Consider the following 16684-nt stretch of genomic DNA (forward strand, 5'->3'; position numbering starts at 1 on the left):
GGTCCCTGGCCTGACCGGCAATCGTGGAGGTTGGCCAGCCATGGAAGGTTGGCTGTGGGAGCCCACTGACCACCAGGGGGCAGCTCCTGTGTTGAGCATCTTCCCCCTGATGGTCAGTGCATCATCATAGCAACCAGTTGACCAGTTGTTTGGTTGACCGGTCGCTTAGGCTTTTATATAGAGAGATTTTCTCTCTCTCCCTCTCCCTTCCTCTCTGAAATCAATAAAAAAATTTTTTTAAAAAAGAAATAGAATTGTCAGGCAGACCTGGTATCCAAACTGGGCTGACAAGGGCAAATCTCTTCTCTGAAGAAAACTACACACACAACATTCAGTTATTCTAAGAGCATTTCTTGGTATTCATGGACTCAGAACTTGTGACATTAGCTCAACATTCAATGACAGAATGTCATGTTAGTGTGTTCTGACAATTGTTTCTACCCGCATTCCCAGATTACTATAATCCTTGTGCCTGGACTCCCTTTCAGACTGAGATTGTTTAGATGTTTAGGTCTTTCTTTTCCATTATTTGGTGCCATCCCCTCCCCTTCTCATTGACAAATAATATAATGGGACACAAATGTTATTTTCTGAGCCATGTTCTACTCTTATAAATGCTACACAGGATACAATTCTCTACGTCAGGACAATATGTTTTCATACACTTTATAACTTCTATAGCACCTGCCACCCTTTTTTTCTTTTTTCAAAGAGAGAGAGAGAGAGAGAGAGAGAGAGAGAGAGAGAGAGACATTGATGTGAGAGAGAAACGTTGTTCTGCTGCCTCCCACATGCTCCCTAACTGGGGATTGAACCCACATCCTTTTGGTGTACAGGACAATGCTCCAACCAGCTGAGCCACACTGCAGGCACAGGGGCCCACTACATCATTTTAACTCAGTGAATAGCAACAATGTCATAGCCCAAATATTTTTGTTATATAATTATAACTGTTAATGCTAGAAAGACATGTTTAGAGTTTGAGCTTTGTTGGGCTATATTGGGAGAGTTAAACATTCAGTTTGGATGCTATTTTGTGTGCCTGAGAGTGTTCGCCACAGCAGGTGTTACCTAACCAGATGCTAAAGCCTTTGAAATTAATCTGTAGCATCTTGTCAAACATGCCTCCTGCTTTACACTGTCAAAGCTGTTGAAAATTGGCTTCATCTGGCAACAGAGTTTTCGGTTGGCAATGACTCAGCCCTGACATGCTTTAGCTACAATGCTTACTGGGCCCGGTGATTTTACGAATGTATTAGAATGCTGAGTTTTAATAAATTTTCAAATGCTTCAAGCATCAAATAAACAAAAATATCTTTTGGTAATCAGTAGAGATAAAATATATTTTTCCACTCTTTTTATAAAGATGAGTCAAGATTAAAGATGAGAACCTGAATGGGGTTACAGAACCAGAAGGCATAGTTCCTCTGTTAGGATTTGTGTCTGATGATCCTTCTCTCTCTTATTTCATATGTCTGATACTATAAGATGAGGTCGAAGGGCTTTTTCTATTTGGGGGAAATAGGTTAAAGGGGAAGGATACTTGATGCGGGTAACTTTGGTGTTGGTACTAGGCCATTGAGTCTGTGTCTCTCCTTCCAGTAATAACATACACAGGAACAGGATTTGGAAATTAGAGAAGCTGCTCAAATTTAGGATTTGGGAAGCTACTCAAAGAGCCAGCGCTCAAAGGAGCAGAGTCTTCATTGTCCATCCTACTCCCCTGTGTGGCAGGCTTTAGGCTGTACCCTGGACTCTGGCCAGACTTGTAGGCAGCTGGGCTCCTCTCAAACAGCACCTCATAACAAGCAACACAAGAGTTCACTGAAACCTCCTCAAATACATTTTATCCTGTCATTGTATTTCATTCTTCAGACAACGTCTTGAGGGTTGTGTGAGCCCCAGGGTAGTAATAGATGCAATCAGAGACATGTGGAGAGAATAATAGCAGACAAGGTCAGAGACGTGTTCTAGGGGACTTTAAAAACAGTTTTATGATGCCTAGAGAATTTTCTCATAGTTTTCATCTTTATAGACTTTAACATGATGTCCTCTTTTAAAAAGAGAATATAGACTGTTATTTGATGTGCTCCAGATAATAAAAACCTAATTGATGGGCAAGAATTTACTAAGTGCAAAGGAACAAAGGGTACAACAAGCCATTTTCTCTTATAATAATGTGCTGGGTATTTTTACTTTACCATATTCATGTCAATCGTTTTTAATATGCTCGTCTACTAATGATACAGTGAGACCCTCCTTTCTTTATTGATACTCTTAAAAGCAATCATACTGTCTCTGATTATTAGGAGTAATATTAGGATCTCCCCCCCCCCCCCCCCCGCCAAAGTTAGGGATACTTTGCGATGTATCTAAGTGATTTAGTTTAGTCAGTTACATGACTCGAGTTACATTTCAGTTACCATTAATGAAAAAACGCTGCATGATGTTTGCATTTCCTGAAGCATCTAATGAAATATACTATCTAGATATGGAAAATTTGGTGTTGGAAGAAAACAAAATTGTATACAAAATAACTACAAGTAGGTCAAAAATCACTGAGTGTATATCATTTATTGGACATCTATTATAGTCAGAAACTATACTAGTCATATTTATAATAAGGCTCTCATTTTTTTGGTATGTTAACACTTTATTTTTAGATTCACAACAAAATTAAGAGGAAGGTACATAGATTTTTCTATATACCAACTGTGCCCCCACCACCACGTGTAGCCTCCTTCATTATCAACATCCCACACCAGATGGCACATTTCCTACAATTTATGAGCCTACAGTGACACGTCATTATTATCCAAAGTCCATAGTTGACATTATGGTTCTCTCTTGGTGTTATATATTCTATGGGTCTGAAAAAGGAATAATGACATGTATCTGTCATTATAGTACTATACAGAGTGTTTTCACTGTCCTAAAAACCTTGTGTGCTCCACCTATTCACCCCAACTCCCTATGACTCAACTGCTGACAACCACTATCTCCATAGTTATAACTTTTCCACAATGTCACATAGTTGGAATCATACAGTATGTACGATTGGCTTCTTTCACTTAATAATATTCATTTGGGGTTCTTCCATGTCTTCTCATGGCTTGATTGCTCATTTCTTTTTAGCACTGATTAATAATTCATTGTATAATTGTACCACAGTTTATTTATCCACTCGCCTATTGAAGGACATCTTGGTTGCTTCCAGGTTTTGGCAACTATGAATAAGCTGCTATAACATCCATGTGCAGGGCTTGTTGTAGATATGTTTTCAGTTCCTTTGGATAAATATCAAGAAGCATGGCTGCTGAATCATATGGACTAATAATCTAATTTTTTTACCTGCATGCATCTAATAAGAAAGCAAGCTGCCTACATTTCCCAGAAAGACAACTTTTCCCAGATATGAGCCTAGCTCTGTTTCACCTTGAAATTTGTACTGTGTTGCCCAGTGATGGTGAACCTTTTGAGCTCGGCGTGTCAGCATTTTGAAAAACCCTAACTTAACTCTGGTGCCGTGTCATATATAGAAATTTTTTGATATTTGCAACCATAGTAAAACAAAGACTTATATTTTTGATATTTATTTTATATATTTAAATGCCATTTAACAAAGAAAAATCAACCCAAAAAATGAGTTCGCATGTCACCTCTGACACGCATGTCATAGGTTCGCCATCACTGGTGTAGACCATGGCACAGTGACTTCCTGGAGCAGGCAGAGTATAAAGCCAGTTTACCCCTTAGGTACAGTGAAAGCACTGCTTAAGGTTTATAATACTTTTTACTTTTCATGAAAATGATTCAATTTCCTTTAAAACTAAAAGAAAAAAATGAATATAAACCAGACTGGATTATATTTATTTCTATATCTGCTGGGTAATGAAGTACAGTTTTTGATAATTTTTATGAACAAATGGGCCCACAAATGCAGAAGTACTTAGGACCCACCGAAGTTATAATGCCAATTTGGGGGACTGAAAAAACTAGCTTGCTTCTAAATATGTTCCCAGCCAACCTGGGATAACACTGCCTGCCCTCCAGGACTCAACAACCAAGAGGAGCCTTCTCTACCAATTGCTGTTAAAAAAACACCTGGTATCTGGGGCAGCTCTATGCACACATTGACAAATTCAAGTCCGGGAAGCAAAGCGGAGATAAGATGTAAGATGGCACATTTCAGTGTGAGTGTAGTAAGTGAAGCGTGGTAGGCAGCCCGAGGCTCTGACAGCACCTATGTTTGATTTCAACCAACATCCACTTTTTGGACTTTTTGATGCCAGTTACCTTGACTAGAAGATTTTTTTTAAACAAAAGTTACCTAATACCTATGTCCACATACCATAAGATAGCTGTCATAGCATGTTTGATTTTAAATAGACTTATATGTCTCAGGTCACTATTAATTCATTAAAATAATCTACTGTGCAGTTTTAGGGAAAAAACAAAATAGTTCTCTTATTGGAGTATGGGCACAAAAAATCAAGGGAGCACAAAATATTATTTGAATGGTGTTTAAATCTCATTTTCTTTTTAAATTGAGCATCCTTACTCAACAATTTCTGTGAAACTCTAGGAGTCCAGTTGTGCCTGTCAAATTGTATTAGCTGTGTAGGATGTTCTGCCTTCAAGCTGCCTAGCCCAGGGCTGACCATGAGACAAGGCTGTGGCTGACCGTGAGACAAGGCTGTGTCCCACAGTAATTTTGGATGACAGCTTACCCTGAGCTCATGCAAGTCTAGGAGGCAATTAGAATACCGGAGGTCATTAACGCTGTGTTTGATTATGTAACATAGTATAGAAAAAAATTACACACACACAAACGCACACATTGGTGGGGTATTGATTTCTATGAAACAAATGTGTGTGTGTGTTTTCCAAACCAAATGATTTCTAAAGTAAATTTCTAAAGTCTCTTGTGAATTTATAACCAATATTCAGACATATGTGTACATATAAAATGTAAGGAATATATTGTCTTTTATTGTTTTTGTTTTCATTTCTCCAATGAAGTATTTCTGATATTAAATTGTTCTAAAAAGTATGTCCTACGATGTGGGGAAGGATGTATTTTATATATGTAAATTTATGTGCAGTTTTGTCCGAAAATATACATATTTAAAATCCAAAGCTTCCTACCGAGTATTACAAATAGAATTTGTTAGAAGAATTTTCAATTTCCAAAAGAGGAGACACTCAAATATAGTAAATTGGGGGCATAGCCTAAGGAAGTCTTTATAAAAACATTTTGAAGCAGTTAGTTTTGTCTAATTTAAGTGCTAGATGGTCAAATCAGCATACTCTCATGCCATATGCTTCCCTCGGAGCTAGTTTTGATTTGCATAAATGTTAGATGGTTGGAGAATAAACTTAAAAGATGCTTTTTTGTGGTTGGTGAGGGTGTTGGTGGTGCTCAGTGAAGCTGAATTCTAACTCAGCCTTTATTTTACTCTTCTCTCTCACACTGGTTTGCACTCAGATATACGGCTGCAGAAATAAGGCCATTATCAGTTCATTCTTTTAGTAACCACAAGGTTAGAGAATGCAGACTTGACTGCTAGGTAAAGAATGTTAAAACTGTAATTATGATGAATGCACTGTCATAGATTGCTCTGGAGACTTCTGTCAATGACTTGAAATTAAAAGGTTGATTTTCCCTGTTGCCATGCAGTGTTTCCTGACCTGCTTTTCTGAGGTGAGGACTCACCTATTAAACTAAGGCCCTTGCAAACATTTCAATAATGAGAAAATATACCTCCTTCCCTGCAACTAAACCTCCTGGGTTTAGCACACCATTCTGTAATGAGTCAGGGAAGTTAACAGTCTCTTTTCAGTACACCTATTTTTAATATTAAATATCAAAAAAATGGACTTAAAGGTGCACATGTGTAAAAATTGAATGTTTGCCTGGCTGGTGTGGTTCAGTGGTTGAGTGTCAACCTATGAACCAGGAGGTCATGGTTCGAATCCTGGTCAGTGTACATGCCGGATTGTGGGCTCAATCCTTGGGGGCGGGGAGGGGCATCAGGCAGCCAATCAATGATTCTTTCTTAGTGTTGATGTTTCTATTTCTCCCTCCCTCTCCCTTCTTCTCTGAAATCAATAAAAAAAATAAAAAATAATTGAATGTTCTGCACCTGTCCAATGATGAGCAGCCTGGTAGGCTGTGGTGATTTTCAGGGTGGAAAGAGCATGAGGAGAACCGATGAAGGAGGATGCCAGGGAAGCTCTGAATCTATACACCTTTCTGACCAGGTTACTTCTGTGGAATCTAAGTAGGCGCAGGAACTGAGTGAATCTGTATTTTGCCCTTTTATTTCTCCCTTTGAGAATTACACATGCGGAACCAAAACAAGAGAAGATTGTTTGCGTGAAACTGGTTGAGAATAACCCACTGACCTAAGGGCTATTATATGAAACATTAACAGCTCAGCCACTTAAATTACTCAAGTTCACCCTTAGCTGGATGCCAGCATGCACAAGTGAAACCACCATTAAGATAAAAAAGGAAGGTTACCTGTGCTCCAGGGTTTGAAGAGTGTGAGGGATGTTGATACCAGCACGGACATTGCCAAATATTAGTACTTTCATGATCCTTGCAGGAGTTAAACCTTTTTATACAAATTGTGTTATCTGTGTTATAGGCTAAAAAGGCTTCCATGATAATTAATCATGTAACAGATGTAAAGTTCCTAACAAAGCCCTGGCCTATGATACATGCTCAAGAAGTAACACTTTAAGAAGAGGATAAGGAAAGGCAGTAACACTAGGAATTTAGCTGAAAATGAGCAACTTTAGATTTTATGTAATTTAAGAAACTTGTAATTTATAATTAGGAGCACAAGAAAATTAGATGACTGTGTTGGTAAATAAGAAGTGACACCTTCAAATGACCTCATGAGTTGAACTAGAATCGAGGGGGATTGATGTAGCTAAAAATGATGCACTCCTGAGTAAAAAGTTTGACGGGTGAATGCCTGAGCGCCTGGAAACTTACTGTGAGCAAGGGCTTTAACTTGCTTCTTTTACTACCATCTCCCTTGCACTTAGAATAGTGCCCAATACATAGGGAGTGTCGTGTGTGTGTGTGTGTGTGTGTGTGTGTGTGTGTGTGTGTGAGATGTGCATGAGTACGTGCTGAGAAAGAACAGGACATTCCCTTTGGTCTGTGGGTACTAATATAGTACTGTGTGTCCTCACTGCTTTTTAAAATTTCAGGAAAAAATACAGAGTAGGGAAAGTAATTTTGGTTCTTGGGCAAGTAAGAATTTTGGCAGACTGTGGTTGGGAACACAATGATTAGTCTGAAAAGTTGTTGAGTATAATTTGTGGTTGGTAACGGATCTATGACTCCCATCTCAGTGATTCAAAGCAAACTCAGCGCCTTTGAAATCAGAAATGGTGAAGTAAAAATGAAGTTTTCTTCTTACATTATCCTTCACTGTTTTCGGCTTCTAACAATACTCTCTGTTATACCTGTGTTCTCTTTCTTTCTTTTTTTTTTAACCATAAAGTGTACATTCATATAGCATGAATCTTTCCATGTTGCTATATAAAGATCTAGCCTACTTATTTTGCTCTTTGTACAATATTCCATTATGTATATTTAGTTTATTTAATTCATCCATTTTATTGTAGATAGAAATTGGGATATTCCCAATTCTTTTATTTTTTTAACCCTTTATTGTTGAGAGCATTACAGATGTTCCTCCATCTCCCTCACCCCTTGCACCCACCACTCAGATCCCACCCTGCCCAGGCCTTCACCACTCTATTTATCGTCTATGTCCATGGGTAATGCAGGTATGCATATAAGTTTTTTGATTAATCTCTTCCCACCCCCCTCCCCCCTTCCCTCTGAGATTCCTCAGTCTGTTCCATGTTTACATGCCTCTGGTTCTATTTTATTCATCAGTTTATTTTGCTCATTATATTCCTTATTTATTTTTATTTTAGGCTCAATTGTTGATAGATATGTATTTATTGCCATTTTGTTGTTCATATATATATATATATATTTCTTCTTCTTCTTCTTCTTCTTCTTCTTCTTCTTCTTCTTCTTCTTCTTCTTCTCCTTCTTCTTCAAGAAGACCCTTCAACATTTCATGGTTTGGTGGTGATGAACTCCTTTAGCTTTTTCTTGTCTGTGAAGTTCTTTATCTGACCTTCAATTCTAAATGATAGCTTTGCTGGGTACAGTCATCTTTGTTGTAGGTCCTTGCTTTTCATCACTTTGATTATTTCTTGCAGCTAGCCTCTAGCCTACAAAGTTTCTGTTGAGAAATCAGCTGACAGTCATATGGGTGCACCCCTGTCCAAGAGAAAGCCGCCCCCCAGGTTATGCTCTGATGCCAGATAATTTAGTCCCTCCCTGTATGTCCCTCGATCCTTTCAAGCTGCTGCCCCAGTGTTGGAGCTCAGAGGGAATGAGTCTGAATAAGTCTGTGTTTGTGGGCTATAAGAGTAACTATCTGGGATTCCAACAACCATCAGTGGCACTCAGCCACCAAGTCTGCTATTTTTTTAATATATTTTTACTGATTTCAGAGAGGAAGGTGGAGGGGGATAGAGATATAAGCATCAATGATGAGACATGTAGGCTGCCTCCTACACGACCCCCACTGGGATCGAGCCCACAACCTGGGCATGTGCCCTGACCAAGAATCAACCCTGGTTCATAGGTCAACACTTAATCCCTGAGTCAAATCAGCCAGGCAACTCTGCTATTTTTTATAGCCCAAAGTTATGGGAACTTCTCTTCCTGGCACTGGGCTAAGTGGTCTGGTGTGGAGCTGGGACCCCTTGCTCCCCATAGGGACCTCCACTGCCAAGATATCTTTCCCAATTAAAAACATGCCACACATGGGTGTCAGACCAGCCTGTTCATCACCTCTACCCCTCCTACCAGTCTCAATGTGGCTTCTTTAATTATTTAGTTGTAAGGCTTCCATTCAGTTAGATTTCAGGTGGTTCTGAATGATGGTAGTTCTGTGGTTTTGTTGTAATTTTGATGTGGTTGTGGGAGGAGGCGAGTACTGCATTTACCTACATTGCCATCTTGGCTCTCCTCTCCCGGATATTCCCAGTTCTTGAACATAAAACCAACTTTCCTTAGAATCTCTTATATTCTGGTACTTATGGTACAATTACAAGAGCAAAAGTTAGCATACATTATTTTCCAAATCCAATGGTACAATTATAAGAGCAAAAGTTAGCATACATTATTTTCCAAATCCATTTGATTATGGATTTTTTTTCTGGGACTCTTGTGGAAATATTGTTCTATACATTATATTTTGAGAAAAAAAGGCTAGAGCAATAACATATGGGTTAACTATGTATTTTCACTTTGAAAATGAATAAGACCAATATAATATATCAATAAACAAATGCTAAGTCTGAATGCACAAAGTATTGGGAGCCATAATGTCACTTTATATACATGCAAATAAAATATAGCAGACAATAATGTCATTGTGTAGAAAATGGTATAATATTTCAGATATAGACAAAAACAAAAGCTACGTTATGTATTGAGCAAATTTAAAAATCTCACTCAAAAGATAAATAGCTTCTTAATTATACCTTTTAAAATTGTTTTGGTATTAAAGTTTCGGGAAAATGAATCATTCATTTATTTTTACAACAAAGCTACATTAAGTGTATGCAGTTTGTCAGGAACTATATGAAGTCTTGAGGATATGAAAATAAACAACATAACAACCTTGCCTTAAAGGAATGTACTGACTTGGAGGAGATGGACACATAATTCAATTAATATAAAAACAATACAGTAAGTGCACTGATAGATTTTGAACAAGGGATTATAGAGCGTTAATAAGGAAAGCTGATGCTTTAAGAATAAATTAGGCAGACAGGATGGGTGAGAGTATTCCAGGTATAGGAAGTAGTATGAAAACAAGAGAGATAAGTTCGAAAGGTGGAAATACAAACAGGAAAGAAAAACCTCTGATAGATGTAGAAGATTCACCTTTTAAGAAAGAGGTTTGAAAGGGTCAGTGTCACCTGTACATCAACGGAATTTGTAAGCATATAATGATCCTTGTGTGTGGTACTTTGGTGATGAGTTTTGAGTGCTTGTTAGTGATGGAAATCCCTGATGTGCCTCAAATGTGAATTATGAAAGATCTTTGGGGTCAAGTGTGACAACTATGTATCGGTTAACTCTATATCTTCAGCACTTAACAAGGCTCTGGTAGGTAGCAGGTGCTCATTAAATATTGTATGGATGGATAGTTAGCGGGATGATAAATTTGTATAATTTGTACAGTTGAGGAATTTGATGATTTTTCATTTTCAGCCAGAAGGAGGCAGTGTTGCAGAAATTAAAAAATTTTGAAATCCGTGGATTCTTTTGAACTATGTGACTGTGAGTGATTTATCCACCTGTGCTAAGCTTCAATATCCTTACATTCAAAATAGGGAAGAGATGATGTAATTCATTCAAAATGCTAAATTGTTTTTGTCTATATCTGAAATATTATACCATATTCTCCACAATGACATCATTTCTGTTATGTTTTATTTGCATGTATATAAAGTGACCCCTACTCAAAAATGATAATTGTTATTGTTCAGTGAGAAATAAAGCTAATTAATTATAAAGGGGCCATGTTTTAGATGATTTAAAAGTTAAAGCCTGTTTAAATTTAATGTATTTGAAACTAGGAAGCTCTGAAAAGTTCTGTGATCTTGAAAAAAATATAATTTTTACAAAGACTGAAAGAAGGACAAATTAGAAGGAGAAAGCTCTGCCAAAACCGGTTTGGCTCAGTGGATAGAGCATCAGCCTGCAGACTGAAGGGTCCCGGGTTCGATTCCGGTCAAGGGCATGTACCTTGGTTTCAGGCACATCCCCAGTAGGGGGTGTGCAGGAGGCGGCTAATCGATGTTTCTCTCTCATCGATGTTTCTAACTCTCTATCCCTCTCCCTTCCTCTCTGTAGAAGGAGAAAGCTCATTATCAGGAAGAAAAAGACAACTTATTGTCATCATTCAGAATGAAATAGATTGTTTGGGTTCAAAGTCCAGCTATACCACTGACTAAGTGTCTAACTTTGGGGAAATGTCTTAACTTCTCTATGCCTCAATGAGATTTAGAAAAAGAAAATTTATACTCTTAGAGCAGTTTTAGGTTCACAACAAAATTGAGGGACAGGTACAGAGCTTTCTCATATACCTCCTGTAACCACACATGCATAGCCTCCCTCATTAAAAATATCCCCCATCAGAGTGGTACATTTCTTGTATGTAATTGATGAACTTACACTGACACAGCATCACCCAAAGTCCATAGTTTACATTATGGTTCACTCTACATTATGGTACATTCTACATGTTTGAAAAATGTATAATGATATATATCTGTCATGCTATCATACAGAGTATTCTACTGTCCTTAAAGTTATCTGTACTTGGTCTATTTATCCACCCACCCTCACAGCACCTGGCAACAATTAATCTTTTTACTATATCTATAGTTTTGATTTTTTTTCAGAATGGTATACAGTTGGAATCGTACAGAATGTAGCCTTTATCAGATTGTTGTTGTTGTTTTCACTTAGTAATATGCATTTAATGTTCCTCCATGTTTCTTTCCTGGCTTAATAGCTCATTTCATTTTTAGCACTTTATAATATTCCATTGTTTGGACATAGCACCATTTATTTATCTATTCACCTACTGAAGGGCAACTTGGTTACTAACAAGTTTTAGCAATTATGAATAAAGCTGCTATAAACACCCATGTGCAGGTTTTTGTGTAGATAATTCTCAACTCTTTGGGTTAAATACCAAGGTATGAGATTGCTGAATTATATGATAAGAATATATAGTTTTGTTTAGTGAGATATTGTATTTTTCAGGGTTTTAATAGGATGAATCAGATAATCAATATAAATTGCTTGGCAGAGTACCTGGCATATCAATCCATGTTAATTATATTTTCTTTTTAAAAAAAAATATATTTTATTGATTTTTTTACAGAGAGGAAGGGAGAAGGAGAGGGATAGAGAGTTAGAAACATAGATGAGAGAGAAACATCGATCAGCTGCCTCCTGCACACTCCCTACTGGGTATGTGCCCGCAACCAAGGTACATGCCCTTGACCAGAATCGAACCTGGGACCCTTGAGTCTGCAGGCCGACGCTCTATCTACTGAACCAAACTGGTTAGGGCATAATTATATTTTCTGATATTATTTCATAAAAGATTATATAAAACTCAATTATTGACAGTATGGATGGAAAAGTAGGTAGAGAAAAAAAAATCAGAAGAAAAGTGTAAAATCATTTGATAATTAACTCCATGTGAAGTATTTGCATCTACAGCAGTCCTAGATATGCAGAATATGTTGTCTAATACTTGTTCCTCTGCCTGGAAGGAATACCTTGCCTTGAGTCTCCTAGTTCCCCACCCTCCCTCTGAACTAATTAAGGAGGATTATGCAAGGTAATTGTAAGTAATGGTTATCCAATTCTTCGGATAAGAAAAAAGAGTATTGCTAAATACACCCTAAATCTGAATCATATAAACCTGATGAACAACTAATGTTAAAATGGTATAGTGGAAAAGCACTAGACACACAGTCTGGGAAACCAAGTTCATGGCCTAACTCACTCTCTATGGCTTGCTTTGTGAACTTGGATTTAATTCTTAGTAATCGAGTTTCCTCCACCATAAAATAGGAATGAGACTCCCTCACTGGTTATTAGAGAGCAAGATGAGATAATGAATGTGAAAGTAGTGCCTGAAATATTCAAGAAGTCAATAAGTGTAAGTCTAATTTTAATACATGGAGTCACTAAATAGCTTGCTCATAATCAGTGCCATGATAATAAATAAAAAATGCAAAGTCATCTGTCACCAATAGCATCTTGAGTAAATGTCATGTCATGGTATATTTCTTACAATTGATGAATCTACATTGACACATCATCACTCAATTTTGAATACCAGAATGCACTTGCAGAGTTATATTTTTCTCTTATTCTATACACATAAAAACATATTTCTACATTGCAGAGGGTTTGATAATAGAAATACATGGGAAGAAGCAAAAAAACTCATGTATTATTCACTACCTGGAAATATTCAATTCCTTTTGTTTTTTATTTTTCTGTATGTAACAAGCTAAATCTCCAGAAAGATTGACCCAAATATATGTTTCTTAAAATGTCTATGTTAAGTACACATATTTGATTTCTGTTTTATCATAATATTCATGAGCATAGGGTTACATTTAAGTGACTATATGTTTGTATCTTTTTTGTTGTTGTTAATCCTCTCCTGGGGATATTTTTTCATTGATTTTTAGAGAGAGTGGAAGGGAGGGGGAGAGACAGAGAAATATCGATGTGAAAGAGACACTTTGATCAGTTGCCAGGGATCAAGCTTGCAACTGAGGTACATGCCCTTGACTGGAATCAAACCCAGGACCCTTCAGTCCTGGGGCTGACACTTTATCCACTGAGCCAAACCATGGAATGGCTAAATGACTATCCTATCTAATAATAGACAAACATGGTAATTGACCATACCTTCACTATGCCTTCCATTGGCTAATCAGCATGATATGCAAATTAACTGCCAACAAAGATGGCGGTTAATTTGCATACATAGGCTCCAAGCAGTGGAGCAAAGCCTGATGGCCCAGTGGAGCAGCGAGGCCTCACGTTTCCAGGGCCGGCTCTGGCCAGAACTCGGCCAGAGCGAAGGCCTGGGACCCGGGTGCCGGAGGCAAACCAGTTCCAGCAGCGAGGGGAAAGGAAGGCCCATTGCACGAATCTCTTCATGCAACAGGCCTCTAGTATGTTAATAATACACAATACAAAACCTTTGTCTCTTTCTTCTTTTCTCCATCAAAGTATGCAGTTTATACAAAGGCTTCATTTTTATGCAAATTTTTATTGTTTTCTACTTGTTTATTTCCATTCTCCAGTTAAATAACATATCAGAGAATATCAATAGCATTTAAGCAGGCAGCAATTAGGGGAGAAAACCCTTATATGTAATGCCAGCCCAAATGGAGCAAGGGACCCTTTCATCTTGATTTTAAGCTCTCCTTCTATTCTGATGGCTTTGAAGTGCTCACTTTGGATGAAGCCACTCAGAAAAATTCAGCAAAATAAGTGGTTTGACGCAAGCAAAAATATAAACCCTCAACCTTTCCCAGCTTTGCATAATCATCACATTCGTTTACTTTATACTAAATTTGCCTTTGTGGAGGTTACATTAACCAAACATATTTCCCCCATTTTTTAAAATCTTCTGACAGTGCCTTCTCAGTCTGCAGCTAAGTTTCCCCAAATACTTAAATATTTGACAAGCACCAATTTTGTTACTAAGACTCACTCTAAATTATTAAATATATATAGATCTGTTTATTATTTTTCAAAAATGTTTTAAAATAATGTCTGCTTATAAGAGTAGCAGAATAGGCAAATTCGATTTCTTGATCTTCTTTTAAAGTAATTTTTACAGTGTCTAAACTCTGCTTAGTAGTAAAATTGTTCATATTATATACAGTTGTTTGTATGAAAAATAATACAATGATCAATAATAGTACAAGAATGAACTCTATGTTTCCTCTACTGTACTCAGGACTCTAAATCTAAACCTACTTTTGTCCCACCCTATACTGTCTGATCGCATTTGGGGGGAGGAAACCACTGAAGTGTCATTTGTTGCACAGAGCAATACTCCAAAACTTTCAATATTTCATAACGTGACCCACTTTTATTTACTGAAAATAAATATCAATTGAGCACCCACTATGTCGTAGATGTTGGGAGTGTAGTAGTGAAGTCAGACAAAGTCCCATTTCATACAGAGTTTACAATTAAGAAGGAAGGCTATGCATAAATTAGTAAGAGACTCTTTGATAATGTTATCAAGTCTTATGTCCACTTATTATTTTGTAAGAGGTACATTCTCTTTCTTCATCTTGTTAATGGGTAAATGAACTTTTTAATCTCTAAATAGCACATTTAGTAGGAATTTTTTGGGTGGTGTTGGTGGTAGTATTTTTGTTGTGTGTTCTTTGATGATCTGGTATGTACAGTCACAACATTGCTCTCTATAGGAATAAAAGTGTAAGATTTTTTGAGGGGTTAACAAAATTAGCCAAATTTAAATTTCTATATTATTAATACACTAAGAGCCCAGCATGTGGTTCGAAATTGTGTGGTGCCACCCACTCCCTCTCTGGCCCTTGAAGCAGCCACAGCCACTGTTGATCATGCCCTCTCCCAGCACAGGCGCAGGGAGGCCCCTGCTGCTCCGCCCAGACACTGCGCGTGCAACCTCCTCCTATCCAGTCAACCCATTACGGTGTACTGGTTAATTAGGATATTTCTCTGTTTTTTACATATATATATATATATATATATATATATATATATATATTATCATACTAATGTTAAGTTCAGTACAATATATCTGATACATTTTGAAATATATTTTATCCACTCATCTAAGCAGCATACTATAATAAAATGTATATGTTAAATATAATGAATTCAAATTTTTTGAATGTTGGAATCAAGTTAATTTAATAACAGCAATATATGTATACAGCCAGTCATTTGCTTCATTTTTTTCATTCTTTACATTCAAAAGATTAGATTTTGATTTTTTAAATTTATGTTGGAATGTTGTTTTTCCTTAATCTGAAATGTGTCTTCAAATATGTTTTATTCCCTTTTCAGGAATTTGCTGCACTGACAAAAGAATTAAATGCATGTAGGGAACAACTTCTAGAAAAGGAAGAAGAAATTTCTGAACTTAAAGCTGAAAGAAATAACACAAGAGTAAGTATAAAACTGCTTCTGCTTGAAATTGATTCCATATTTAATTCAGTGCCTTATCTCTTATATGGGCATAAAAAATAAATATTTAAAAACTTCAGGAAGACTTTAAGCAGACATCACTTACAGTCAGTTACTTAAAGTAAAGGACAATATACTACAAAACTCAAAACAGGAAGACAGGAAACCTAAATTAGAGTTTCGGGTACTAAATTACTATGTTGCCTTAGAAAATGTCCTTTTCCCCTGTCCTTTTTGCTTTTTTCCATTTTAAAAAGAAAGGCTGGGTTTCAATACAGAATTTCAAACTTTCAAAGTGGTATACTGGAGTGGGCGACCAATACCTCAGAGGCCGAAGATAGGCACAGGGGAGAGGTTTGAGGGGGGAGCGTGAGTTTCGATTATGAGGTAATATGAGGGAGTGTTGTGTCATTGGCCTTACCTCACCCAGCAAAATATTTATTTATAAAAAAATTTTTAAAAGTTTTAAAATGCAAAACCACTGGAACAGAAATCTCCAAGTTAAAAGAGACCTACTTTTTCTGTTTTAGAAGATTGTCATGGAGACTTTCATTCCTGATTTCTGAGTTTAGGAAACTGATGGAATATACTATATTCTCCTCTTGAAAACCCACATATTGTTTCAATCTCATGACATTTAACATTCAAGTTCAAAATGTGATTGAAGATGTCGTCTTTTCTAGCTATGAAGTCACTAAATTTAATAAAACATATAAATTATCATAATGCCCAGAAATGAGAGCAGCTATTCTACTAATGAACATAGAGAAAAAGTACTTTTGTGTGTAGTTCAACTTTATATAAAGTAGGTGAAAAATATTTTAAATG

The 16684-nt window shown here is 36.9% G+C and overlaps 1 protein-coding gene across 14 annotated transcripts in view; it reads left to right on the forward strand.

Annotated features, from left to right (window-relative positions):
- PPFIA2 (PTPRF interacting protein alpha 2) overlaps positions 1 to 16684 on the forward strand; it is a 472789-nt gene that overhangs the window by 282405 nt on the left and 173700 nt on the right. For all 14 annotated transcript variants that reach the window (XM_070409641.1, XM_070409642.1, XM_070409646.1 and 11 more), the window contains one exon: positions 15737 to 15838. In XM_070409641.1, the coding sequence (XP_070265742.1) occupies positions 15737 to 15838 (102 nt within the window). The remainder of the gene's footprint in view (positions 1 to 15736; positions 15839 to 16684) is intronic.

This window comes from Myotis yumanensis, unplaced genomic scaffold (assembly GCF_028538775.1).
Source record: "Myotis yumanensis isolate MYYU_CA2020_CCGP unplaced genomic scaffold, mMyoYum1.0.hap1 SCAF_3, whole genome shotgun sequence".
Classification (NCBI taxonomy): Eukaryota; Metazoa; Chordata; class Mammalia; order Chiroptera; family Vespertilionidae; genus Myotis; species Myotis yumanensis.